The sequence below is a fragment of the Salarias fasciatus genome, chromosome 9, assembly GCF_902148845.1.
Source record: "Salarias fasciatus chromosome 9, fSalaFa1.1, whole genome shotgun sequence".
NCBI lineage: Eukaryota > Metazoa > Chordata > Actinopteri > Blenniiformes > Blenniidae > Salarias > Salarias fasciatus.
Window position 1 is genome coordinate 25038382 of NC_043753.1, and position 27379 is coordinate 25065760.

The 27379-nt window shown below is 49.8% G+C and overlaps 1 protein-coding gene across 1 annotated transcript in view; it reads right to left on the reverse strand.

The window, feature by feature from the left end:
• Positions 1-27003, reverse strand: part of odad2 (outer dynein arm docking complex subunit 2) — a 46324-nt gene extending 19321 nt beyond the window's left edge. Inside the window, exons 1-15 of the mRNA XM_030099558.1 lie at positions 26883-27003; positions 21895-22081; positions 21464-21621; positions 21026-21218; positions 20817-20923; positions 18221-18357; positions 17165-17281; positions 13074-13291; positions 12414-12545; positions 10702-10855; positions 5306-5452; positions 4828-5037; positions 3446-3664; positions 2541-2651; positions 2304-2458 (exon numbers count right to left, since the gene is read on the reverse strand). Of these exons, the coding sequence (XP_029955418.1) occupies positions 2304-2458; positions 2541-2651; positions 3446-3664; positions 4828-5037; positions 5306-5452; positions 10702-10855; positions 12414-12545; positions 13074-13291; positions 17165-17281; positions 18221-18357; positions 20817-20923; positions 21026-21218; positions 21464-21621; positions 21895-22081; positions 26883-27003 (2366 nt within the window). The remainder of the gene's footprint in view (positions 1-2303; positions 2459-2540; positions 2652-3445; positions 3665-4827; positions 5038-5305; positions 5453-10701; positions 10856-12413; positions 12546-13073; positions 13292-17164; positions 17282-18220; positions 18358-20816; positions 20924-21025; positions 21219-21463; positions 21622-21894; positions 22082-26882) is intronic.
• Between the last annotated feature and the right edge of the window lie 376 nt (positions 27004-27379).

The following is a 27379-nucleotide window of genomic DNA, read 5'->3' on the forward strand; positions in this document are numbered from 1 at the left end:
TATTGCAGAGTTGGCCTCACGCGGAATAAGAAAATAAATATGGTTAAATCCCTCTCTTTCGCTGGTGGAAATGTGTGAGGCTGCCAGGGCACGGGCTCGGGGCATTATTTATTTTAGAGGGAAAATTACTGAGTCAAGACTCATCTGACGCTGAGGCACAAGTCATAAATCCCTTCCAGAAACGTCACAGCAGAGAAACCCGGCTGAACGACACTTAAATAAACCGCCGCCTTACATGACGGATGATTAAAGGCCGCCGTCAGCCCGCGTCTTCTGCCATTAGAAAATCCCGGTCTGCAGGCTGATTCTTTCAGCATGCTCGCGTCTGATTGGACATCGGCGGGCCGCCGCTAGCACCACGCTCGGGCCTGTAAAGTCAGCACGTTCACTTGATCCTTTGTTCGCTGTGGAAAAACACTGAATCGAAAAGCGAGCGGCCCCACAAAAGATCAGAGCTGACGGAAACCGTACGAAAACTTACGCTGTTACACAAATAATCACTTCACCCAGACGCAGCGATAAACGGATCAGAGAGCAGACGGCGAGCGGGGCGGGGGACAGCGCCCGTCCCGAGCCAGTGAGAACCACCACCACGTCCAGTAAAAGTCCCAGAGAGTGCACGATGGCGCTCATGCACACAAGATGGCTGGAAACCCTCCTGCTCTGCATCCATCATGGCCACATCAGCTCGACAGGAACATGCTCCTGACTAGGGATGGGTACCGAATTTCGGTAATTTTTTGGTACCGACCAAATTCCCGCTGAAGTACCAAGTATCAATTCACGGGAAATCCGTCGGTACCACATTTCGGTACCTGAACACATTTTTTTTTTTTTTTACCCTGAACACACCTTGATATTATGCATCGGCAAGAGCGGAGGACACGGTGACGCGGTTACGTGGATCCAAAATCTTCGGAGTATTTCGACTCGCAGACCGGGAGCAAATATAAAATATACCGGGAGAGCGGACACGCACACGGGCCGTGAGAGCGGGCGGGGGGGGGACGGCCGCTTGTGGCCGCCGGCCGGAATAGACCCCACCGACCCGGGACACACCGGCCATTCGAGAAACCTCCCGATGGCCACCACGCCCCTGTTCGGAGGTGTTCGCGGGAGGAACAAGCTGCTTCTGCGGCTTCTGCTTCTGCGATGGTCGCTCCCGCTGCATGTCACTTCCTCAACAATGCTCTGCGCATGCGCGGCTCGAAACAAGAGCGCGCATCGAGGCGGCGACTCGACATGATAGGTCATCACGCAAAAGCGGTCCTACGTGGCTTTTGATTGGCATTATGACTGCCCAATCACGAGTTGGAACCAGGGCCGGGGTGGGGTTGAAATTCAGCCCGGGAGCTTCCTTTGGAGACGCTTTTTCCGAACCTCCCGATGGCCACCCCGCCCCTGGTTGGAACCATACAATTCTGATTGGTTCTAAGGATCCTCCAGTAAACCTTTAAGTGTTTGTTTACTGTAGAGGTGCCTGGTGCTGCTAATGTGAAACATTTCATACAGTTATTTATTTTGAGTCTATTTATTTTCATTTTGTTATTTATTATTGTTATTTATTTAAATTATTTACTTTATCCCCACACACATTTTTCTCAAGTTCTATGTTGGAGTTATTTCACTTGATGTTATTGAAGCATAAATGTTCAAAATTCCGAAGTTTTGACTATTTTTTTTAAATATACAAAATAACTTTAATTACCTAATGCATATTCCTCCCCCCCAATCGCAAAAAAAAGGATCGAAAACAGGTATCGAAAAATACCGGTATCGATTTGCAGGTACCGTGTATTGGTATCGTATCGATTCAGATGTGAAGGGTAGCCATCCCTACTCCTGACCTTTAACCCACACTGAGACTCACCAGGAGCATCTAACTCGTTTCACTTCAGAGAACACAGAGCAAGCTCATGCAGGCCGATTCTGGCCCACGGGCCTTATGTTGGAAATCCCTGGTTTAACAGTTTTCCCTGCAGAAGATAAATTTTGGGTATCCCATGTTGGAAATTCTGAGTAAATCTAAAAAGAATGTTCCAGGGAAAACTGGAAGAAACACTCATTTTGTTACCTTGTTACAAGATGAAACTGATTCAGTGGATAAAATGGTTAAAGTTAATTCTAAAGAGGATAAAAATGGAATAAGAGAAGTGCTACAAATTCCATTCCATTAAAAATGCATGTAGTGTGAGTTTCTTGACAGAGAAGCTCAATAGAAACCCGCCTTGCTTCCAGCATCACGACACATCAGAACACATCCAGTCTTAACAGACAGCCAAATCAAGTGTTTCTCAGCTTACTTGACCACATTCTCCGTGCTGATGGAACATTTCCAAACGGCTCCGGCGGCGGCGGCCAGAAGCTCCTTGTTGTTATTTTCTTTCAGCAACGCCACCAGAGGCTGCAGGCCGTTGTGTTGTCGCACCACGTCACGTGTTTTCTTGTCCTCTGCGCACTGAAACACAGAAAAAGGGTGGCGATCAGCATGGATTCTGCTGCACAGCAGTTTGAGAGTGGATCTTCAGGAAGTGAGCTACCTTGAAGATGGCGCTGGCACAGTGCATCTGCAGCTCCTGGTTGTCTCTGCTCAGGTTTCTGACTAAATCCTGGATCATCCCTTCAGTCTGGATGGCGAGTCTGTAGCTTTCCTGTCAGAGAAACCACAGGCAGGGCATTCATTCTTAGCAAAAACATTACGGTATTTATTTCTTAAACAAATGCATATGAGTGATGTGTGCTTTACATGATTTAAATGCCACAGCGTCCCTCGACTCTAACATCTGTGTTCAACCACCATCATGTGGCTTGATAGATGGACAAGATTGCTTCACTAAAAAAAGGTATTTGTCCCAAAGAAATGGCAACTTCAGGGTAACCTGATCAACTTCCTGAGAAATAATGCTACGTGCTACATGCTAAAGAGCTTCAGGGCTCACACACCACTGATGCTACATGCTAAAGAGCTTCAGGGCCCACACACCACTGATGCTACATGCTAAAGAGCTTCAGGGCTCACACACCACTGATGCTACATGCTAAAGAGCTTCAGGGCTCACACACCACTGATGCTACATGCTTAAGAGCTTCAGGGCCCACACACCACTGATGCTACATGCTAAACATGATTAAACTCCAGCTGATTCGCTCATTAACAGGGAGCTCGGTCTCTGGGTCTACAGTCTACAGAACACACAGCTCAGTGTGTGGCTAGTCGCTACACACTGCTCTGTATGCTGGTTTGCAGTAAATGAAAATCCTTTCCGTGTGGAGTATGGAGTAGGCTTTATGGCAACTCATAAGTATTTGTATCAGAACTCAGTATCAGTGAGTAACTTCAGGACAGTACTGGTTCTCCTACTGGTCCTTTCAAAAAGTGCATTGGGTGCATCGCTACGGCAGAGAGTACGTCTGCCAGCTGGTGCTCAGACTGACAGGCGCTCACCTCCGAGGCGCACTCCTGCAGGGTTCCCACCACGGGGATCAGCATGTTCTCCAGTGGAGACTGGAGCAGGCGTCCCAGCAGAGGGATGCCACCGGCTCTCCGGATGGCCTCCTTGTTCTTGGTGCTCTTGCTGCAGCTCCACAGGGCCAGAGCTCCGCAGCGGGCCGCCTCCACATCCTGCTCCTGGTCTGAATGGGGAACGCAGTCCAGCAGCTTCACCTGGCGCGCACACACACACACACACACACACACAAAATGTATAGATGGATCAACACAAACACACAGACAGACCGTGTGTCTTCAGACCTTCAACTTCCACGCACGCTTTAATAGAAACTCTGTGAACCAGACTAAATCCAAGAGCTCGATTCAAACGTTTGCTTGCAGAATCGAGGCGATAATGGATGATTCCAGATGGGAACAGCATGTTTCTAGCCATGATTAAGGGCGTAATTAAAATTCTATTACTACTGAGTCTGCGAGGATAAAAACGCATGAGATGCTGGGAGTGGAACCGTGTTGGGACAGATGTTGACATTAGGCATGGAAAGCCCAGCGAGACGCTTTATAGCCGTCATTCAGGGTTTAATCCATAGTTCCTGGCCGGTGAGACAGAGCAGGCAAAGCTATTACACTCTGCACAGTTCAAAGGTGGTCTCCAAGCACAGCGCGAAATGAATCTGCCTCCGTGAGTGGCTTGCACATAAGAACATCCGATTTGGGGCCGAGGAAAATACACAAGGCTCGGAGGCTTTAATCACAGCTCCTTTTGTCAACAAACATGAATGCAGGTCAGAGGAGGAAGCGGACATTCTATCTGTTTTGCTCAGCGCCCACACTGCAGCTCACAGAGGAGCGGCCCGGCCACTGTCTGGCCGCTCGGTGTGAAAACAGGCAGGATGTCTAATTGATTTGCACGACTTCAACATATTTTACACTTTCAACGACGTTCATGTCAGGATCTGGTCAGAATCAAACTCCGTGCCGTTCCTCCAAGTTTCCAAGCCGTCTGTGGTGGAGTGCAGGAAGGCTTGCACTGAATCACAAACTAGCTGACACACATAAACATCAGCTGTATGAATGGAAAGTCTGCCCCGGCGGGACAGAACATATTTCAGTGGTGCCAGTGCTGAAAGATCAGAGCTCCAGGATCGTTTGCTTCAGTTCAATCAGACACGAGCAGCTGAGGCCGTGGTGAAGCCTGCTCTCGGTGTTGTACTGTGTCCACTGTCTCAAGAAGAACAATGTTTTACAATGTACTTGGTAGTTTGGCTGGATTAGCACCTCTTGTGGGCCGTTTTTTCTGACCTTTGATCGTCAAGAGTTTGACACCCGAATGTGAGAAACACCACGGAACCGAACCAAAAGCTGCCGATACTCACCAGCTTCTCGATGCCTCCGTTCTGCCGCACAGTTCTCCGAGCTCTGCTGAACCTGGCCACGTTGGCGATGGTCTCGGCAGCCAGGGCCTTCAGGTCTTTATCGGGTGAGTCCAGGAACTCCACGATGCTCTGCAGGCCTCCCATGTCGACGATGCTCCGGCGGATTTGCTCATTGTGGCTGATCTTTCTCAGGATTTTGAGAGAGCCGATCTGAGGACAGAAATAAGTCCAAGTGTCACAGATTAAACAACAGACACAAGTTACAAGGAGGCTTCCATCTGCATTCACTGACAGCAGACTGGACAAAAAGCAGCAATAAAAGCACAGGTCATTAACACAACGGAAAAGACCCTGCGTCTTTACCGGCAGGCTGTCTGCCCTGCCGTCGTGTTTCTCTAACTAAAACCCCGGCTGGCACACGGGCCGCTCTGTTCAGGCCCGCAGGCCGCCCCGGTCCAGCTTTGGCGCCTCCACTCGCCTTGCACTTGATGACGTTTGTGTTGAGGAGGTTGACGAGGACTTCGAGGCCACCGAGGTCCCGGATGGCCAGCTGGCACGTCTCCTGCATCAGACTGAGGTCCATCATGTGGCAGAGAGACAGCACAGTGACCGTCTGGTCGCCTCCCTGAAAGGAAAAGGACACAAACAATGATGCCAAACACGAGTGAATTAAGGAGGAAGAGGGGAGGAAACTGAAGACGGAGCAGACATGTGGAAGGAGGAGGTAACAAGCCTCCCTGGATCCCCACAGCCCTCCTCCTCCGCCCTGGCTGCTCCCCATGCCGGGTAGTTTTCTTTACACCACAGTCTTGTGCATGTTCAGCTTTATGGTAGTGAACACCAATAGAAAGACATTACTTTGCTAGAACAAGACTGAGCTCCATTAATGCTCAGCTCAATGAGAATTAACCCATTTCTGCAATAAAAGCTATTCTGACGCTTGGGATTTATAATACACAGCTCCGGGGAGAGCTAACGGCTGCAGAACGTTCCCAAGTCTTCTGAATATGCACTGGTTAGGCACACAGCAGCAGCAACATTTCTACTTCGTGACATATGTACTTGCTTAACCGGCTTTGTTGACATGCACTGGTTTTAATCATTATGTGGGGAAAAAATCAGTAGTCAGATAAAAACAGAAGTTCACGGCACAGAAATGGATCAGCGAGCTGTCCTCATACCAGACATGTGCCACGGCTTTGACACGTGACACTGAAACGCCGACTCCACAATCATCTGGCAGCTGAACAATCGCGTTATTCCTTTTTTTGTTTGCGCTGAGTAAAACTCACCACAGACAGAATTCTCATTGAGTGGATTCAAGGCCGCGCCCCGCTTCACAAGACGTTATTAGCTGCACACTTCACGAATGATTTCAGACTCTGGCCCATCCTAAATAGATTATATCAAGCGAGCAGCAGAATGTATCATGTCCTGCTCACAGCGGCCCATATAAGTAGAAAATAGCCCGTCGCTATACCGTCCCGCAGGCCGTGCCAATAATGTGTTTGGTGCAGCTGCTGGAGGGGCCGGCTCATCAGCGCGGGCCTCCACCACAGTCTCAAGTGGTGTTTGATCATATCTGCCTGGCGGAGCAGCGCTCTGACACAGCAGGGTAACGGCCACATGTGTTCTCCATATCACCACGCGAGCCTAAATGTGAACCATTTGCCCATTAACAGCAGTGGATCCGCCGCTTCCTTTGTCTCCTCCGCTCTCACTCTTCAAAGGACGCCAAGCCGGGTTGCTACCTTGTAAAAACAAACACTCCCCCCTTCAAGAAAAGAAGCTGTGTTTGGGAGCGATAGCTGGGGAAACAGAAGGCAGATCACATGCTTTCATTTTTGTGAGCTTTGCTCTTGAAGTATTGTCGACATTCTTTAAAACGCCGACAACACGCGACCATCTTTTCTGGAGGAAGATCTCCGGCTCTCTGGAACAAAGTCAAACACCATTCGATCTCAGAACAAGGACCTGAGAGCGGTTCAATAGTTTAATAACTGTAACTTGGAAGAGGGGCTGTGCTGGCTCGCTGCTCCACATCCAAACCAGTTCAGTTTGAGTATCAAGAGAGAGAGATCCGTCAATGAATCCACACAATCAGCACACTTTATCTCCTTGGAAAAATAAAGTTTGAAGCTGCTGAGGCCAATACTTGTGAAGATGTTTTACTCCAATCCAAAACCCATCAAACTCGAAATTCCACAAGAGAAGACATTCAGCAAGGCCAAAGACAACAGTTCATCCTGTCTGCAGCATCAGCCTCCAGCCCGTCTGAACCCAACCTGCTTAAATCAACCCGCCTCACACATCCAGGGAACCGAACACCAGGTCTTCAGTAGCTCCACATGAACTAGACCAGGGTCTCTTCCAACAATACCTCCCTGTGTGAGCCGCGGCCCCGACTATCGATGAGCCTTTCATCTGTTTTATCAAGGTTCAGCTGGAAGTGGTTGGGAGTCCACCATTCCACAAAGTCCTTAATTGTGCCCTTGCAACTCCTCCTCCTGAACTGATACAACAAACGGCCGCTGAATCATCAGGAAACTTCTGAGAGCAGCAATCTGAGTCCTGCTGGAAGTGGGACTTGCGGGAGGAAGCCGGAGTACACAAAGAAAAACCCATGAAAGCAAACTGGGAGACATTCAAGCTCCACGCGGAAAGGTGGAGGCTCAGACAGAACCGGGACAGAATCACTACGAGGTGAGAGAGCTGATCGCCACACCGGGGGAGCCGGGCCCCCGCGGGTCTGACCGGGAAGTAACAACCTTTCAATTTACACAAAAAACTCTCCAACGTCCAACGGCCAGTGAAATGTCCAGAAAGCTTCTCAGCCTGTTGCATTATGGGTGTTGTTTCAAACTCTATTTTACCAGCCCCCCCCCCCCCCCCCCCCCCCCCCCCCCATTTTGCCCCCCCTTCATCCGTAAACATACCCATAAACATACATGACCGAGGACCGGGAGCCTGAGGCTGAAGCAGCAGCAGGATTCAGAGCTTCAGGGCTGGACGGAGGTCTCTGCAGCGAGCCGGTGAGGGACGGGGTCAGCAGGGCTGCCGGAGACACCCGGTGACCTCAGGCGCCTCGCTCCGCCCCGTCCCGCCGGGTGGACACGCTGCCAGCGGCGCCCGCAGCGCAGATTAAGTGCAGCGCCGCGATACTTAGGAGTGTGTCTGTTTCTGGACCGGGGCCACGGACACACAGCTCCGGGTAAAGGAGAAGTGTTGTGTCTTGGCAGAGGTGGAGGAACAGAGGATGCAGGGCTGCTCTGCTCAGACTCGTCTGCAGACTACTAACAAGAGCAGCGTTCAGTCTCCAGGGTGGAAAACGTCGGTAAACGACTGGCACCGGCTTCTAACTGCATTCTGGACATGGAATGTTCTGCTACAGCTTCAAGCAGCAGAATTCTTCCACGGACAGGCAGCGTATGAAAAAGTCTTGATGAGGGCATAACAATGCAAACTGACGGTTTTTCATAAAAAAAATGAAATGCAGAATAATGGAAACTGTTGCTGGTACCAAATGATTCACTGGCTGGTGCCGGTCCAGATGAAGACCCCTGCCGTAACATTAAACTCCATCGTTTCATAGGTCTGGCAGTCATGAACAACAACAACACGCTGAGCAAACGTCTAGTCAGGCCTGCAGAAGGAAAGCTGCTCGACTCACGAGGGCGCAGCAATTAGTCCTGTTAGAGAGATTCTGCCTAACGAGCACTTAAAAACTAAATGTTTTCAGCATTAAGAGAGCCTAACTCCTCGCAGCGCGGCTTAATTAGGTGCAGACTGACTTCTGTTGGGAGAGAGAGCTGGAACTGGCATCCTGCACGCTGGAGACTGGATTAGTTTTTAGTGCTGCAATTAGCGGGATGGCTCTCAGGAGAGCAGGGCGGCAGTACCGGGCCCGGCCAGCAGAGGGGGGCAGCCGTGATGAGGATCCTCACAGCACCAGCCTGCTGCTCCCCTGTGAAGGAGTGAGAATCTCTCAGCTGTCACAGCCTCAGCTGAGGTGGAAGACTGACTTTCTCTTTAAATGAGAAGAAGAAAAGTCCATTGCTCAGGGGGGAGAAAAAAGGGCCAATTACGAAAATGTTTACAGGGCAAATTTCTGACTTGTTTACCTGCTAACTGGTAACATATTGTATATCAGACAAAATATTTATATCTGTGAGCATATAAAAATTGTTTTGTGTTTAGAAAGGCACAGGCCGAGCTAACTGACAGCAGCTGCGGCGCTCCGTCTCTATTTAAACACGGCAAAATCCTCAAATTATATTTCTTGGCGAGCTTGCTAAATTTACCATGTGAAGCAGTTTAATGTTGTTTAGTCGTGGCTGGCGGAGTCGTGACCCCGCGGCCTCCGCGCTGCGCCGCGTTTCCACAGCTCCCTGCAGCCCCGTGCTGGAGCTGCTAACTCTGTTCACACTCCTTTTCCATGTCAGTGTGTTACACACACACACACACACACACACACACACACGCATGCTTCAGTCTGCAGTATGCCTCACACTCAATATGGACAGATCTGGAGTCATGCGCACGGCAGTCCCTGGGCAAACATCCCTCTATAAATACCATTAAAACACAAAACAGAACATCCATGAGCCGCTTCATGAGAGTGCTGAACTTCCTGGAGTACAAACGGCTGTCTATAGTGTGAGGGGACGAGGGGACGGGGGGGACGGGGGGGGACGGGGGGGCTCCTCCTAAAATAAAACAGATATTTAACTTGGCCCAGCGTGACTTTCAGCGTCTGATGGTAATGATATTATAAAGTGACTACTGGACAAACCCCATAAATAACTGCGCCGTGTGGTTTCCAGACAGATAGAAGGCTGGGACACACACACACACACACACACACACACACACATACACACACACACCACAATCCCACTGAAAAGGACCAACTATACAAACCAATGTTGTGTTTTTTTTCAATCTGAATTTGCCTCTTTCATATCATTAACATCAACTTTTTCCCCTCTCTGGAACGGAGTGGGACTCGGCTTTCAGAGTACGAATTTCCTTCCATTACATTCTATTTTCAGTGCTAAAAATACTAGAACTGTTCAGGAGTGTTCTCTATAAAAGATTTACTCGGAACTCAAAAGCCAAATTAGTAAGAGCAGGAAATCCCGCAGCGTGTGAAATTATATAATATTACTGACTGAAATAAGAAGCGAGGTGGCACTCCAATGAAAGGTGGAATGAAACCGGCTTGCAGCGTGCAACAGAGCAGATTCCTGTCAAAACAGAGGAAAAGTGTTTGTGCAGAAGCTGTCGGTGTGACAGAGTCCAGATCAACAGATAATGGCAGCGCCTGGAGGAGGCACGGTAATCTGCGAAGTCAAGTGGTCGGAGGTATTCCCAGCCAGTCTGGGTCAGCCTTCCATGTTTTGACACATTAATATTCCCCATATGCCCTGTCAGGACGGCGGCGGGCGGCTCCTGATGCCTGCGCGCTGTGGTCAGAACAACACGTCCAGCTGCTGCCGTCAGACAGCGCCTTGGCTCTGAGCGGCCGGCCGTCGGCCCCGAGTCAGACGCCCGGAGTCCCGGCAGCAGCCAGCCACTTCAATCAGCCCTTCTCCTGCCGGGCTTCCAACGGGAGCCGGCTCCACGCTCTGCGGGTGGAAGTGACTCCATCCCCCTCAAGCGGAGCCGACAGGTTGGGATTATGTCATAGGAAAAGGACCTGTGGTGATATGAAGCCTTCCTGACTGAATGTGATTTTCCAACACTTCACTCCTGAGGAGGATTTAGAAAATGGACTGCTGATTCGGGTCAGCGTCAGGCTGCTGTGTGGGTGACAGGAGGGGAACGCTGGCCCGTTCAGGTGATCCACCGGAGGGGGAGGAACCGCCGTCGCACCTTGAGGAACTTGACCAGTTTCTGGATCTGCCAGTACTCTGGAGGCAGGTCGGTGCTGCTCTCCGGCCGGCGCTCGGACGGATCCGCTTCCTCGTCGCTCTCGCTCTCGCTGGAGCTGAAAAGTTCCACCGACGTCGCTGCAGCTGAGGATTTACTGAGGGAGGAGGAGAAAAACACATCAGGCACAAGACGTTGGCGCACAGGTCAGAGACAGACAATACAAATCCAGACAAAAGGGATGGAATTCAGCGTCCATCAATCCCCTTTCCGGTGCTGCGGATTGGAAAAACAGCCAGGCCGTCCCACACAAGGAGGCCCGTTCAGAAGTCTGAAAGTTTCAGGTTTGAACTGCAACGGGAGAATCCGGGCTGGAATAATGTCACGAGAGGACTGGAGCCGTCATCATGTGCACAGCGCGGGCCGCTGTCCACGCAAACTGAAACGCAGATGGTTTTTTAAACGTGCTCGGATGACTGTATCACGTAAATTGGGCACGGTGGAGCAATGAAACTTGGTACACGATCAAATGGGGCCGCTGAGAGGCCGTTCACATGTACGTGCAAATCGCATTTCCAGGGGAGCGTATCATCACAGGCAGCCAGCTGATACCGGGAGTGATTTCCAGGATGCGGCGTGATAAACACCGAGCGAGGCCTTCCTCTGACGAGCCGGGCCGGCGGCGGCGGCGGCGGCCTCCGTGGGCGTGAGGCGATGAGTGTGACTGAGTGTGACTGAGTGAAAGCACTCCGGGGCCCGAGAGGAGCACCGTCAGTGGAGAGGGGCCACAATCAGGCTTTGTTGACTGGCTGCGCTCGCAGGCTGTGTACATTGGCAGCTCGGAGGCTGCAGACAGCTGAAGTGTGTGGAACTGCCAAGAGGCAGGGAGGGAAAAAGATCTGACTCCAGGCGCTTGTTCAGAACAATGTGAGCAATGTTTCCACGACAGGCTTCACCTCGGCTAAAGCGACACCCAATACCTTGCTTATGGCACCCAGCGAGCGGCACCGAATCAATAAAACCACTCCAGTGTTTTATTGTGTCTCTGCGGAGGCGTCCTCTGCCATTCTTCACACCTGATTATTTTCATGTTTTCTTCTTCGCGTGTCAGGAGAGACACTTGGCCACGTCAACTTTTACCCTCTCTCCACACTTGGCTGTGACGGCTGCAGTTCTGCTGAGCTCTCTGTCAGAACGAAGAGGAAGGTTCTGCTGCCGAGGCCTCCAGCCGAAACGCACCTCAGATTAACTAAGAAATGAATAAGAAGCCTCCAGACCGCCGAGGTCCTCAGGAAGAGGTTTACTAAGCTTTGCCCACATCTGAGGAAACAGGCTGAAGCTCCTTATGGTGTAGTGGTAAGCCCTCTCACCTCACAATAAGAAAATCCAGAGTTTGAGTCCAATGGGGGCCGTTGTTAGAATAGTAAACCAGCCCCGCCCACTCCTCATCCACATCCAAATGAGGATGAGGAGTGGGCGGGGCTGGTTCACGAGGCTAGGCCGTTGTGTGCTGAATAAAGTTAATCTGATCGTGTTGACTTGTCCACAGCAGTGAGTGTGTGTGTCTGGAGGTGTGTAACCCGTCTTCTCCCAAAGGTAGCAGGGATCAGAGCCTCAAGGCCGCCACCCATGACCTCCACCCATGTCTGCCATCAGCTGCTACACCTGCAGGACCTGACAGACAGCTCACAGAGTCTGATGATCGGGACATTTACATCTTCTGGGAGGAAAGACGTCCGGGTAGCGAGGACACGGAGACGTCTGCCTTCATCTTGCCTCTGGCTCCGGCTTTCCCCTTCTTCTCCTCCTCCTTCAGGCTCCGGCCGGCTTTCTTTCCCCCTGTGTTTCTGTGAGGATGTGAAATCGGAGTCATCATGCCAGCTTCTATTTTCAAAACTCTTATTTTTTCCAACATAATCATTATTTAACAATTGGAGACAAGGGTTCAACGGGAATTTCTTTCAGCAGCTGAAACACTTTCATCCCGAGCCAATTCCTCCTCCAGTGGGTAGAGCTATCATGAGGGACATCTGCAAAAGCTCAGCTCTTGTGAGATCTATTTATCAATCAAACACCATATGTGACAGATCTCTGAGGGATTTGTTTTCCTAAGTTATGGTTCTGTAATTGGAGGGAGAGGGTTTTCATACTTTGAGGCATCTATTAGGTCTGCTGGTTGTGTATTCAGGAGTATTTTCACTTTCCCTAAAGTTTATAAACCGTACACTCATCTCTTCATAATGTGCAGCTGCTGGCAGACACATGTGGCCCAGACAGCTCCGGCTCATCTGCTCCCGGACAGAGCGCTGCCACGCCTGGCACCGACGCGCCGGCAGTATTTCAGAAGCACCGCGGTGAAGGGAAGCATCACGTACCCGGCTGCAGACAGGAGACCCAGATTCCTCCACCTCGGACACGGGTCGTATTTCTTCTCGCCGCCCGCCTTGTTCGGCTCGTGTTGTCGTCTCGCGATCTGACGCACATTCTTTACCTGTTGCTGCTCAGACCTCTGGGGTTGGCCCGGTTCCTCTCCAGAAACCGATTCCACATGCTGGCTCGCCTGTGGACGCTCCTCCACGGCGGCGGCGTGCTGCTGAGGGAGGAAAAAGGATGAAGAGCAGGGAAAATGGACAGAATTTAAACAGCACATTTGGATTGTAGAATTCTACTTAATCTGGTTGCAAATTCCTCCAAACCATCTCTATTAAATTAAACAGTCATCCCCGTGTTGCTGTCTTGAAGCCATGCGCTGGATTTTCCAGGCGTCTTCTGCAGTGACGCCTCTGTCTTATGATCCATGTTCGTTTCTGACGTGCCGCTGGCCCCGCCGGCTCAGTGACGGATGCTCCAGCTCACATCAGCAACACACTGCTTCCATTTGTCCCTGAGCAGCAGAGGATGCATGTTCTCCCTGAGCATGCTCGGGATTTCACCAGTTCCTTCAAACATCCCAGCGCAGTGCTGACTTCAGACTGCCAGTGTGTGTGTGTGTGTGTGTGTGTGTGTGCGCAACTGTTGAGTGTAACCACGACACTCAGAAAAGCCTTGTCCTGCAGTAGAAGCCAGTCTTTATGGAGGGACTGGAGGAAAGCAGAACTTTCCAGAAGAGCTCTCTGTTTGCTAATTGGCTGAACAATATCAAAAGTTTATTGTTTCTCGACATTTGCTGAAACCTGTTCAGCTTGGCTCGGACTGAGAAACGCCTTTGTGTCCCTGTTATTTAGGCATGATTAGTTTTTTTTTTCTCCAGCTTTCAAGGTCTTTATACCAAACTTTACAACACACACGCGAACGCCAATAAGACACATATGAATGGTTTGCAGGCAGCGGAGTTTTTAATCACAGACACCTGCTTTTGCACACAGTGCAGACTGTCACTGGCTGTTAGGGACTCGCCGTCTGTTAAGGGGAAGGGGAAAAAGAATTAAGGCGTATTTCTACGGGTTGTGTTCGCCCACATGGCCGAGCCAAGCGTGCCCAATCGCTTTTCCAAAGGCTTGTTTTTCATAAAACACAAAGTGACCTGCTATTGGAAACATACAAGGCAATTCAGCCGACCACAGAGCCACAGTCTGACTTTATTAGGCAAAGCAACCTTCTTTAATTCTATTATATGTGAAATGGACAAAGTCCATGTGCCTGAGCAGGAGGGACGTGTGGACATGCCAGAGCGAGAAGTCCTATTGCAGGTGCCTTTCTGCATCTCCCAGCTCTGCAGGCTGAGACACAAACAGCAAGAGAAGCCTGAGACCAGAACTCCGGGAGCTGTTAGAACAGCTGACACTCAATCATGAGCACCGGAGTTTCATTTAAATTCCTTTGACGGGACTGGACTGCTGAACTCTGGACTCCAGGTACTGACGAGCTTCAGTGTGGACCTGACCCGCAGCGACGGAGAGGCAGCAGCGTGGCGCCTGTGGCAGGACTCAGGAACAACAAAAACAAACTCAGATCCAGGCTTTTCTTCCTGCCTCTCAGCGAGCATCATGGGAGCACGTCCAGTCCCCAGCCATGCATCTGGGAGGACGGAGCATCCCTCTCCGTCTCCTCGGGCTCATTTGATGGAGGCAGCGCTTAAAGAAGACCTGCTTTCCTGCACTGAGGGATGAAAACTGGAGCACGACTTCCGATCACTCCATACCTCATGAGGCTGACGCGCGCGGCGGCGTTTGATTGCAGTGGTCAGAAATCAATCAGGGGTTTCAAAGAGCTGCGTCCTCAACGGCGCCACATGTGAAGGGTTCGCTCACACTGCAGCTACAGGACGCTGCGGGCTGCACATATCAAAGGAGCTGAAGAATCTCCCAGACTAAGACCTTGACGGTGATTTGTGCCTCCGCTAACTGGCTCACAGCGTTTTTTACTGCAGCTGTCCGTCATTTCTGGACGGCTCGGACTGGAGGCACGGCTCTTCACGCAGCACTCATAAAACATAAAAGCGCAAATGTCTGTTTTTTACACCACTGCCTGGCACTGCTCAGCGGTTTATTGAAGTCTTCACTAACCCCGAAGAAGCTCACTGTGGCACCTTCACATGTACCGCCATCCTCTGCAGACACACTTTGATAAATACAAGAAAAGAGCCATAAAGACCCGATGTAATGTTCTGAAGCCATCCAAAATCTCCACTCCCTGGACTCTAAGCAGCAGTCTGGAGCCTGACAGAGAGATTTCAGCAGCGTGTGCGTCATCGTGTCCGTCCTGACAGGTGTAGAGTTACAGACACTTGGTCTTCAGAAAACAAGCGGAGGGATCTGCCTGGAAGATGGATGGATGGAAAACCAGTCCAGCGGCGTTCCGCAGACAGCTCCTCTGCTGGAGCCGCGGGGCGTTCTGAGGCCACGGTGCGGCACCAAGACATTCCCACTTCGGCAATTAAATTAAATGGTGGCGAGTAAATTCAGCAGCCGGTGCTACTGTGAAGCTGGAGCGCCGTGAGGAGGCGAGAGAGCGGCGGCGGGCAGGATCATCCTCCAGGGAAAACTGCCGATCTGGGGATTCGGCTATTCGGTCCGAGAGCCGCGCAGGAAGCCTTGGTCACGGCTTCAGTCGACGACGCTGCGCTGTTTACGAGCGTCGTCAGCTCGCCACGGTGTCAGGACCGGCTGCGGCGTTCTGGTTGATCACTGCAGTTTGGAGACTTTGGAGCTGTGAGAGCCAGAAACTGGACGCTCGGAAACCTTGAAACGCCCCGCCGTCCTGTTATTACTGTGTTTAGTCTTGCTGTCTTCCGTCGTGTTTATTAGCCGCTGGTTGTTCCAGCTGTGCCTTGTTTTCCTCTGCACCGGGACGTGTACACAGGTCCGAGTCTGTGACGCTCTCGGCTCTGGCTCCTGCCTCGGTGACCGGTGGCTCTGAAGGCTCCACCGCTGTGGCAGTCAGACGGAAACCCTCTGCTAACGGATCCCTTTGCTATCTGGACACTCTGAATCCTGAATCCTGAGGAGAAACTCATCACCTCGTTCCAGGAGGTGGAGTTCGATGTGTTCACTTCATGAGTCTTTCCCCACAGCTTGCTAAAAACCTGTAAACAAACCAACGCTTCCTGTTTTCACTGCAGGGTGAGAATGGAGCCTCAGAGGGCCTCATGTATCAGAGCTGGAGCCTGAATGGAGCTCAGGTTCAGCCCAAATAACCTGAAGGACAAAAAATATCTTTAATACTGGAGCTGAGCGCTCACCCATCTCAATCAGAACACACTCTGTCATTTCCTTTCATATTTTCACATCTTCCAACTGATAAGAAACATTTTATGCATTTTCATCCCTGCTTCCACTGAAACTAACAGCTAAAAGTACAATTAATCTGACAGAATGAATATATATATATATTCATACATTTTCTGGTTGATGATTAAATTAGCTTTTTACGTAAAATAATAAACTTGTTTCTTGCCTCTTTTACAAATTTGAAGTGATTTTAATGAGAAGCAGTGAGCAGTCCGATGAGGCTGCAATGATGCCACATTTTCCAACAAACATCAGTGAGAAAAAAAAGAGTCATCTTTGAAATGATTAGCAGACGTCTGGGAGCACATGGAAGCCATTACTGGGCCGATTTGTTATGTCGTCAAATTACTGGAGCAGGAAACAGCACTACTGAATAAATCACACGTATCTCAATGTCTGGAAATGAGCGTGTGTGTGTGTGTGTGTGTGTGTGTGTGTGTGTGTGTGTGTGTGTGTGTGTGTGTGTGTATGTGTTGCTGTTTGGGTGTCGGAGGAGGTAGATTCAGAAATGTTTCAGCAGAGTGACGAGCAGACATTGGCGTGGAGACGCTGGTCTGTTTGGGACGGTGAGTCAGATCGTATCAGAGCTTCACACTGAGGAACGCTGAGGCGTTCCAGGCGTTCGAGGCGTTCGAGGCGTTCCAGGCGTTCGAGGCGTTTGCGGCGTTTGCGGCGTTTGTGGCGTTTGAGTCGTTCTCACACGTCAGTGGAACCCGCGGCCGAACTTCCCACCGTACCTGATTCTTCATGCTCTCAGCGAAGCGTGGAGACTTGCTCTTCAGGAGCGTCACTATGTCTGTGAACGTGGCGCCGGCCGGCTCGTAGCCGCTCTCCTGCTGCTCCTGCCTGATGCCCTGTGAAAGGAAGGGGACTCTTAATGCAGAGGTCAAGGGTCAACTGCACCTGTTTTAGCCAGTCCATCCATGAATACTCTGCAAACATGCATGTTTCTGTCGTGTGGCTGAGGGGACTCTTGTTCTTCACTCCTTTGTTTGCTGTTCAGAAGCTGCTTGTTGCTCCTTCATCCTTTGCTGTTTTCTCATTTTCATGGATGGGAGGATTTCCTGAAAGCCCACTGGGCTTCTTTCCTCTCCAGCAGTTTGGTTTAGTTTCTTGTACTTCTGCATTATTTGCTTATTTTGAACAAGTAAAAGACAATTTCATTAACACCAATGATACTGAGGCCCACATGTCAGATATAACAGGAGCCTCAGTGTCTCCAGGAAGCGTAAAACCGTGTAAACCATCTAAATGAGCTTGAAGACTCTTCTTCTCTCTCAGGTTTCATTTGTCAACACTACTATTCTTTTTTTTCTGCTCCAACTGTTTCCAGGTGAAGAAACAGAGACAGGAAGCCGAGTGAAATGTGCCGCGGCATCCAGATTCTCACTGAGGAGTAATTGCAAACACATTCACAGACAGTATGTGCAATAAGAGGACACCTGAGCACCAGTGAGCGCTTTACGTCTGGACAGGAACGAAAGATCTGAGGGACAGATCGAGTTACTGTTCATCAGAACGAGGAAGATAAAACCTTGACATGATTTTGAACCATCAGAATGTGTGACTGACAGCGGCATGATGGTTAACAGCAACTTTTACTAATTACAAGTTCAGAGCAACTCAGAGGAATGCTGGGAAAACAAGACACTGGAGCTGTGTGTGTCACACCGAGTCGTCTGCTTGATGGAACCTAACTGGAGCAAAGCTGCTGCTCTCTGTTCATGTGCAGTTAGAAAGAGAATAGAGCGCAGAATACAGTAAAACTAGAAGAGGAGCTTCAATCAGCTCACCCCGTTCAGAAAAACACCATCGCTGCTGCAGGTGACGTGGAGGACGTCAGTGTCGCAGGGTTCAATCACCAGATAACACATCTCCCCGAGAAGCTGCCGCCATGGCGGGGAGCGGCAGCCGTTTGGAAACTCCACATCTGGAAAGACAAGAAAACAGGACTGAACATCCACCACCACAACTCTGGACTGCAGAGTTACACTGCAGGCCACACGGCTTCACAGCTGGCTTTCCCAGCCTTCAAAATAAAAAACACTGAGCAGCTACAAATGACAACCTCATATATGAATGTATGGATGAATGAATGAATGAATGAATGAATGAATGAATGAATGAATGAATGAATGAATGAATGTGTGTTTAATCCATGAATATCACAATCATGAGCAGTTTCACTTCAGGCTACTGTGGAGACTGTTCTTCTCATCTCAGGTCTGGGAGCGGCTGGTTGAATTGAGACATGTCAGGACGGCAGTGGTGTGTGTGTGTGTGTGTGTGTGTGTGTGTGTGTGTGTGTGTGTGTGTGGGTGTGCTTGAAATCAAATATATTAATAACAATATAGTTAATAAATTCGGATTTATAATTAATAAATAATTAATAAAAAATAATATACGTAATTAATAAATAATTAATAAGGACATATTGCGTATATCAGTGTTTACTGTACTGTTACTTTATTGAACTATAAAATGAATAAATGTCTATATTTATCGATAAGGCCACATTAAAGCAGAATACTGGCTATTTCAGCGTGAAAGCATGCGTTCTGAATGTCAGAATGTCACTGAGCTGTCTCTCTTCTGCTCAGTGCTCTCTCTCTCTCTCTCTCTCTCTCTCTCTCCTGCAGTTCCCTCTTCCTTTAAGAGAAAGCTTTCTTCCTTTTGAAATGGACTTTTTCTTTTCCACAATCACTTAAAACCAATACATTGTAACTCCTCATCATCTAATTTGCATATGTGCTCATTTGCATATCCAGGTCACATTAGTTGATGATGTCATTTGAAATTGATACATTGTTGCAACTCCTCAGTCAGGAACATTCTGAATGACATCATCATTGTTTATTGTATTGCTTGTTTTAACATCGTTCAACCTGAGTTCCACTTGTAGCTGAACTGCACTGCGTCATGTTGTATACACGAGAGAAACTGCTTCAGATGTGCTGCAAATGAATTCCCCTATGGGATCACTACAGTCTTCTGAATCTGGATCTGAATCTGAATCATACAGACAGTCAGAGAGTGATACAGCCATAGAGCCCTGATCATTCAAAGGCAGCCTTTAAATGGAAGTACAGACATCTTTTGATGTGCATCTATGGTGTTTTATTCTTTCCTTGAAAATGTAGAAATATACCTACAGTTACAAATCACATGTGATTTTTGTCTTGTCTCATGTATACAGAATAATACAGCAGGTTTTGAATAATTTAGATTAATGTAGTGTTTCCTGTTTGTAATTTATTCTGTCAAATCTCAATTTATTTCATTAATCATGTATTCAGTCTTATAATCAATAATTTAACTTGCATCTTAAAGTTCCATTCAGAAGGAATCCAAATTCTTTGACACATTAAACCGGTTCTGTTACAGGAATCCAATAGTTACTTTGCCAAGGAATTAGTTACTTTTAAGATATTGTAACTCAGTACCTAACTCAGATACTTTTTGAAGAAGTAACTAGAAACTATAATCACTTTTTAAAGTAACTTGCCCAACACTGCTGAATATTTTGGGAGTTGTGATTGTTGGAGTTGTTCAAACGCCTTCCTCATGGGGGACCCATCCAAGATGGCCGAGTTGTGCCAAAAGCAGAAGCCTCTTCTCCTGTGTAGTGTGTAAGAAGCTTTAAGAACGCAACAAAAGAACTGCTAATACGGATCCAATCGACCATGAAGAATTACTGTTCAGGCATCATCAAGGCATCACATTAGTAGAATTCAAACAAAACTTCATTTGAGATCTATGTGTGACGCTGTGTCACCCCAGCAGGCTCTGCAGTGAAAAGAGGCTCTGGTGATTCATCTGGTGCTTCGTCCCTTCAGGGATTGTGTTGCTCGAGCTCCAGGCTCGTCCTCTGGCCATTTTTATTCATCCTGAATTCCTTAATTAGCCAGAAAACAACATGTCAGCAGCTGGGACCTCTACGTCCTCTACATCTATGTCAGAGGGGGTAGGTGAAATACAATTTGTTGGTTTGCATTTGGGGGCGGGGCTTAAAACTCCACTATGGTCAATGCATCCATGTTCCTGTGCCATAGATCCATGCTGGAAGCAGTTCTGATCGTTAGTCCTGATCCTTCCATCAGAGTAAATAGCATCTAATGTTTGATGGCATGATGTAATTTTCTGTCATGTTTTAAATCTCTGTGCACGGTGAATATTCAACTGAAGCTTGATTTTAATCGTGGATTGAATAAAAATCCCAATATCTGGCAGAAGAATCACCGTTAGATTGTTTCCTTCAATCGCTGAGGCCTAAATGATGCCCATGTGACGGCCTGGTGAAGTGGTGAAGTGGTGAAGTGGTGAAGTGCCTCCTGTCCAGCGGTAGTGTGAGCAGCGAGCGCTCTGCTGATCCCTGCTCGTGATTCAAACCTGAAGTGTATCGCAGCGACCTGAGCGGACTGTCCTCCCCGTCGCCGCAGAGCCGCTGCAGCCGCTGCACCTCCTTCTTCACCGCGGAGGGATCCAGCCCCGCCGCCCTGCCGGACAGGAAGCTGCAGTCACTCCGGTGTTCCTCAGCCTCAGACAGCAGCCGCTCCGGCTGGATGTCAGAGTGGGGATGAGGGCGGCAGGAGACCCACCGACACACTTCCTCCATCAGCTCGCCGCCGATCCGCCGGTCCTGGCTGTGCAGCAGGAGGAGCAGTTTGACCTTCGCCTCCGGGTCCGGGGCCCTGTCCTCTCTGACTCCTTCTAGCAGACGCTGGACGTCTTCTGGCTGAGTGACGGACGCCAAGCTGCTGCCCAGAGTCCTCACCATGAGGTCTCTGTTCTCTGAAAGAATCCAGTCCAGGATGAGATGAGAGCCTCCATTCCCACACTGACAGCAAGTCGCTCATTAGGCACTCATGCTTCAGACAGATTTAGATATTTCTACAGACTTATCTGCTTTTGAAAGTTTCCATGTGTATATGTACAGATGTAAAGGATTTACAGTGACAGCATAATAGAGCGGCAGCAGAGCAGCAGCAATCAGGCGGTGTGAGTTCAGACTGTGGGTTCTGAGGGACCCGGCTCACCCTCGAGACACGTCCGAAGCTCCTCCAGACTCCGGTCCCCGGCCAGCTGCAGCAGCGCAGCGAGCTGACTGAGGCTGAGGACGGACACGGTGGGGGGCGAGAGCTGCAGCAGAGGACGGCCGTCCCCGTCCCGGTCCTGGGACTGAACAGCAGAGCCGCTGAGGACGAAACACACAACGCACACTAACATCACTCCGGCATTTAAAGCTTGATTTGCTTCACATGAGAAAAGCAGAGACACTTCAGGGACATGAGAACGTGTTTTAGTTTGTGTCTCCAGGCTGCAGATAGAAGCAAACCGCTCACTGAAAGAAGACCAGGAATCCCGATGAAGTCAAACAGAACGTGGTCCTGAAGCCGAAAATCAGATTAATTCTGGCCTCCTGCTGTGAGCACAGCCGAGGTGAGGGAACTCTGGTGATCGCACCCACCTGACGTCATATCCCGCCTGGAAATCCGACGCCGCCAGAGAGGTTGTCCACCGGAGCGGCTGCTCCAACACGCGCTCGGCGTCCGGCGGCCGCCAGGAGCCGAGGTGCTCCACCAAGCGCTGGACCGCCTTCAACAAGGACTCCGTCATCGCTGTCGAGTCCCGCCTGGCTGACTGGGCTGACTGGGCTGCCCGGGTCGGTGCCCGCCTGGAGCTGGGAGATAGGGCAATGTTTCAGACACATGGAAGTGTTGCGTCGTTAAACTGGTGTTGATACCGGCTACATTTATCTGTTTCTCATCTTGCCTCTCACTCCTGAAGCCTCCCTCACTCATGTAAGAAGTGGAGGCAGCAGAGGAGTAAAGCAGAGCGGCTCCACCACAACATAAGACAGTTTCATTGTTCATTCACATGACAACGGCGGTCACTGGCACCGAAACGTTTCTGAAAATGGCTGAGCGCGCCTTGAGACGGCGGGACATTCAGCAGCACCACCTGGTTCATATTCTCATTTTATAGTCTTTATTGGTTCTTTTATAGTTGAGATTCATCTCGAATAGCTGAAACTGAAACGTAAAAATGAAACATCACATCACATTTGGGGCCGATGTCTGTAAATAATTTCCCGGGTTACTGATGGTAGCTGTAGGCTACTCACAAATTATAGAGATAGCTTGAATGTGCTAAAAAGTAAAAATGGAAAAGTACATTAACTCTAAAAAAAAAAGTACAGTAACTTTTCCAATAGAGTTGAATTTCCATTTGTTTGTTATTTAGGATCTTCCCCTCTTCAGAATGTGACTGTGCTGTTAAACGGAGCGCGGTGTCCCCCAGCAGCCCTCCTGTCTGTCTCTCCGTGTCTCCGTGTCCCGCTCGGAGCGGATCGTCCTGAGTCCGGACCCGTCCGCCCCGCGGCGGCTCTTCTCTGCTATCAGTTATAATCATGAAGTCAAACTCACCTTGTAATTCAACCTGCTGCTCTACAGCGGCGCTTCCGCAGTCCCGGTATCCATGGCAACCACACTACAACCCCCCAGCCCCCAGCCCCCCGCCGTTGCTATGATACATCCGGTCACAACGGAAAGCGGCTCGGGTCAAAATAGAGAAACGCGGTTTCTGAAACGAGGCCAGATGTTAAACTCTGAATGTTAAATTCACATTATTGCGCGTTTCAATACATGTGAAACAAACTCCCTGACACACTCATTTATTTGCTCTTTCCATTGTTGACTTTATATGAATCACATTCTTAATTCACTGATTAATCGTTTTATGCCTTTTTAAATCCCCTTGTTTCAATGTTTTCTTGTCCTTTTCTTAAACACTCTGAATTGTGTCTGAATGGTGCTCTATAAATAAAATAGAAACCCATAATTATTTACTATTTTAGAGAATTATCTTGCACCCAGAAACACATTTCTTTACACATTACTCTGTTTAAAGGAACTTTCATGGCACCTGTTTTTCTTTCAACCCTCTGTGCAATGGTGTGTGGAGATGGCTGCAAACAAAAACCTAAAAACCTTAAAAGTGCAACTTTTTTTTGAGTGTTTCAGATAGCATTCAGTTCATCTAACAGAGACAGAGACAGTAGTGCATTTTAAAACTGTTCTTGTGTCTGAAGCAGGGGTGTCAAATATGACGCTGATGGGCCAAAACTGACCCACAAGAGGCTCTGATCCGGTCAAACAAAGGAAATTGGAACATAAAAAAAAGAAAAAAAATCTTTTTTTTATTGACATTTCTTCAGAGAATCAGAACCAGCACGACACTGAGACCCGAGCTGAGATATCAGAAGTGAGCTAGCTCCTTCTAGCCATGAAGCATTAGCTTCAACGTGACTTAGTAAAAACATGTTCCAGCTATATCAGACATTTTAATAGAACCCACGACTCTTTCACTGTGAGGTGAGAGGGCGAACCACTGCGCCACCGTGCAGCCACGCTGGAGCAATCCCATGTCCCGGCTGAGCCTCCGTCCTCAGAGATTGTGGAGAGATGCGTTTGGCTGCGATGTGTCTTTGCTGGATATGGTTCCACCTAACTTTAGCAGGTGGCTTTGGAGGGCTGTGCTGGGGGGGTTGGCAGGGGGCAGATTGTCATTTTTAGAACAAATGCCTCCTCTTTATTTCTGTACGAACTCAGTGTATCATTTGCCCTTCCTGACTGGGAAAAACACTTTCATTCGTGGAAGTTGAAAATAAAAAAATTCGAAGAAAAAGGCCCGTGCAGCCACACAGTGAACCCAACACATACGCAACGCAGCAAATAAAATATGCCTCCATGAGGCGAAACTACTGTTATCGTGTGAGAGAAGTGCCGAGTCAGTGACTCCGAAATGTCAAATCAACTGTTGTCACCATAATAAAAATCCCTGTATGTTTTCCTTTTACGGTGTCCTCATGACCGCATATTTGAGAGCGTATTTCCTCCCTGCCGCCTGGTCTGGCACCGTCCGGCGGACAAACACTGCGCAGAGAAAACCTTCTATTTGGGAGGACACTCCCAGTTTTGACACGGCAAATAAGTTCCCTCAGTTCAAAGTTAATAATAACGCCATCAGTTCAGTGGTGACTGACATGGGAATTAAAAAAATGATGAATAACAAGCTGCTCTTCTGTGGTGTATGCATTCTGAGGAGCATATATATGAGTATACATGCACCCACTTCATCAGGAGGAGTGAAATCTGATGCAGCGGTTCTCAACCTGAGGCCTGGGGCCCTTCAGTTGGGGCACCACAAGTCTGGCCTGATCTGAGGATGTCAGACAGAAGACAGCTTCTGAACTCTGCAGCGCAACTAGAAAACTTCCTCTTGCTTTTAATTCAAACGTTCTGGTATTTTTTTCATTATATATATAAATATATATATAAATATATATATAAATATATATATATATATTTGTATTTTTTATTTTTTCTAGTAGTTTGTTTTAAATGTAGAAAGGGTGTATCTGCCAGGGGGCCAACAGATGTTCTCACACCTGTCTTTATACATTTTCTTTTTTTTTTTTTTCCCTTGTCCTGTTCGGTAGCTGGGGCGTGCAATATTGTATGATTGTAGCCTTTTACTATCCGAACAGATTTTAATATTAGCAGCAGCACGAGACTGAGTCTCCTCCTGCTGCTGCCTTTATTTAAAGCTGGCATCCGGCATGGCTACCGGACAGGACCGGGACGGAAACGCTCAGAGAGCAGGGACAGAAAGAGAGAAAGATAAAGAGAGGGAGAACGGAAGGGGGGGGGGCACAACCTATGTACAAAGTCACAATACAAAACAGTGTTGTCGACGCACCACACGCAACCTAGAACAATCCCAAACCCCCAATCTAGACAACACCAAAACAGAGCCGACAACCAACACAGAAAATTACAGAACCATACATACATTTTTTTTTTCTTCTTTTTTTCCAAACCATATTAATGAACAGACCAGGCCACAAAAATAAAAGGAGGTGTAGGGGAGGAGGGAAATGCAAGGACACCACAAACCATTTTTTTTTTTTTTTTTTTTTTTTTTTTTTTGAATATAGCTCGTCGTAACTAGTAGTAAACTCGGGGCGTGCATCAAGAGAGGTCTGCTACAGATCACCATTATTCTAACCACCACAAGAAGACAAGGTAACCCAGTATGTGAAGAGTGATTAAAGATCAACGTGATCATGTGAATATGATGGTGACAGTGATGGTGATAGTGATCATGCATATATGACCTCTGACCTCTGAGAAGGCCAGAAGCAGGCCAGAGAGGCCCTCAGAGCCCAGACAGCCGGCGGACATCACAGAGCCCGGATCCAAGCCGCCCCCCCAGGCAGACGCCCACGCTCCGGTCCGGAAACGGGGCAGAGGAAAGCCCCGGCCGGGGACCCCGGCAGTCCCGGGGCCCGGGCCCCGCGGAGCCACGACCGGCAGGAGCCGGTCCACCCCGGGCGCCGGACGCCCGGGGCGGGCAGGGCCGAGAGCCCAAGGCCCAAGAGCCCAGGAGCCAACCCCCCACCCAGGCGAAGGGCTATGACCCACCCGGGAGAACCAGCCCACACGGGCGGCTACCCACCCCGGGCCAGTACACCCCCCAGCGCTCCGGCCACGCACCCCGAGATCCAGGGCATCACCCCCCCCCCCCCCACCCCCCCCCCACCCCCCCCCCCCCCCCCCCCCCCACCCCACCCCACCCCACCTCCCACCCCACCACCCCCACCCGGAACCCACCCCCCCGCCCGTCCACCGCCCGGCCCACCCCTCCCACCCCCTGTCCTCTCCCGCCTCACTCCCCCCCCGCCCCAACCCAACACTCATACCCACTCACTCATACTGACACACACACATGCACACACACACAATCACTCATCCCTAAACCAAACGCACACACACACACACTCACATTCCAACACACTCACACCCTCTCACGCACACACGCACGCACACACACACACACACACACACACACACACACACACACACACACACACACACACACACACACACTCCATCCTACCCCAAACATACTCACATTCCCGCGTCATCCAACTGTCACATCCTGTGGGAGACACCCCCGGAAGGCAACGGAACACCGAACCCCACATCCAGGACCCCCCGCCACCCACAACTGCCGCCCCCACCCCCCCACCCCCCCACCGGAGAGCGACCGGCCAGAGCGGCGGCTGTCCGGACCGGACCTGCAGCTCTGCCACCGTAAAGTGCACGAGAGCAGCCGCTGCATACTGGGAGTGATTTATGAGTTTGACGGAGGCAGCGGTCGAGAGGAATCCCGCTGCGGGCCTCGCTCTGCTGTCCACACTGCAGCCACAGGACCCGGGGGACACGGGACGGAGAGACAGCAGCGGTTCCTTCCACGCTGATTTACAGCCGGGACGTGTCCGGAGACTCCTGGACGCATGCTCCAGACATGCGCTCCGTGAAACGGATTAAGCCTCGTTTCTGCTCGAGAACAGGTTTCTTCAGGCTTCTTTACTGCCTGGCAGCGGCCCACCCATGACGTCCTCGTCTCCTCGGAGGACGGGGGTGTCCGATGGACACTTCCTCAGGCGCTTGCCTTGCTTGGCGCAGTCATCCAGCGGCTCAGCGCGGCGCAGCAGGTGGAACCAAACCATGAGGGCAGCGCTGGACCGGGCCCGCCAGTAAATCAGTCAGTGAGGGTCCTGTGAGGCTTGGGGGGGGGCAGCAGCTCATCTGCGGCGTCGGGGAGCTCGCTGTGGATTCTGCTGTTGTTAGAGCTCTGGATTTACGGGCCTCTCTCCCCCTCCAGGTATTGTATTTGGAACCCGGATGGAAGCGGTCTAAATTAAGAAGCGCCGAGCAGCGGGGCTGCTGGACAGCAGTCAGACACTGACGTGGAGAGAGCATCTGTGTGTCTGGGAAGGAAAACAGCAGAAGTGAAGAGGGATGAAAAGGAAAGGAGCAGAAATGAGGCTTTAATCCGCCTCACCCCGGGGCTCATTAGCCAGCCTAATGGCTGTTTGTTAAAGG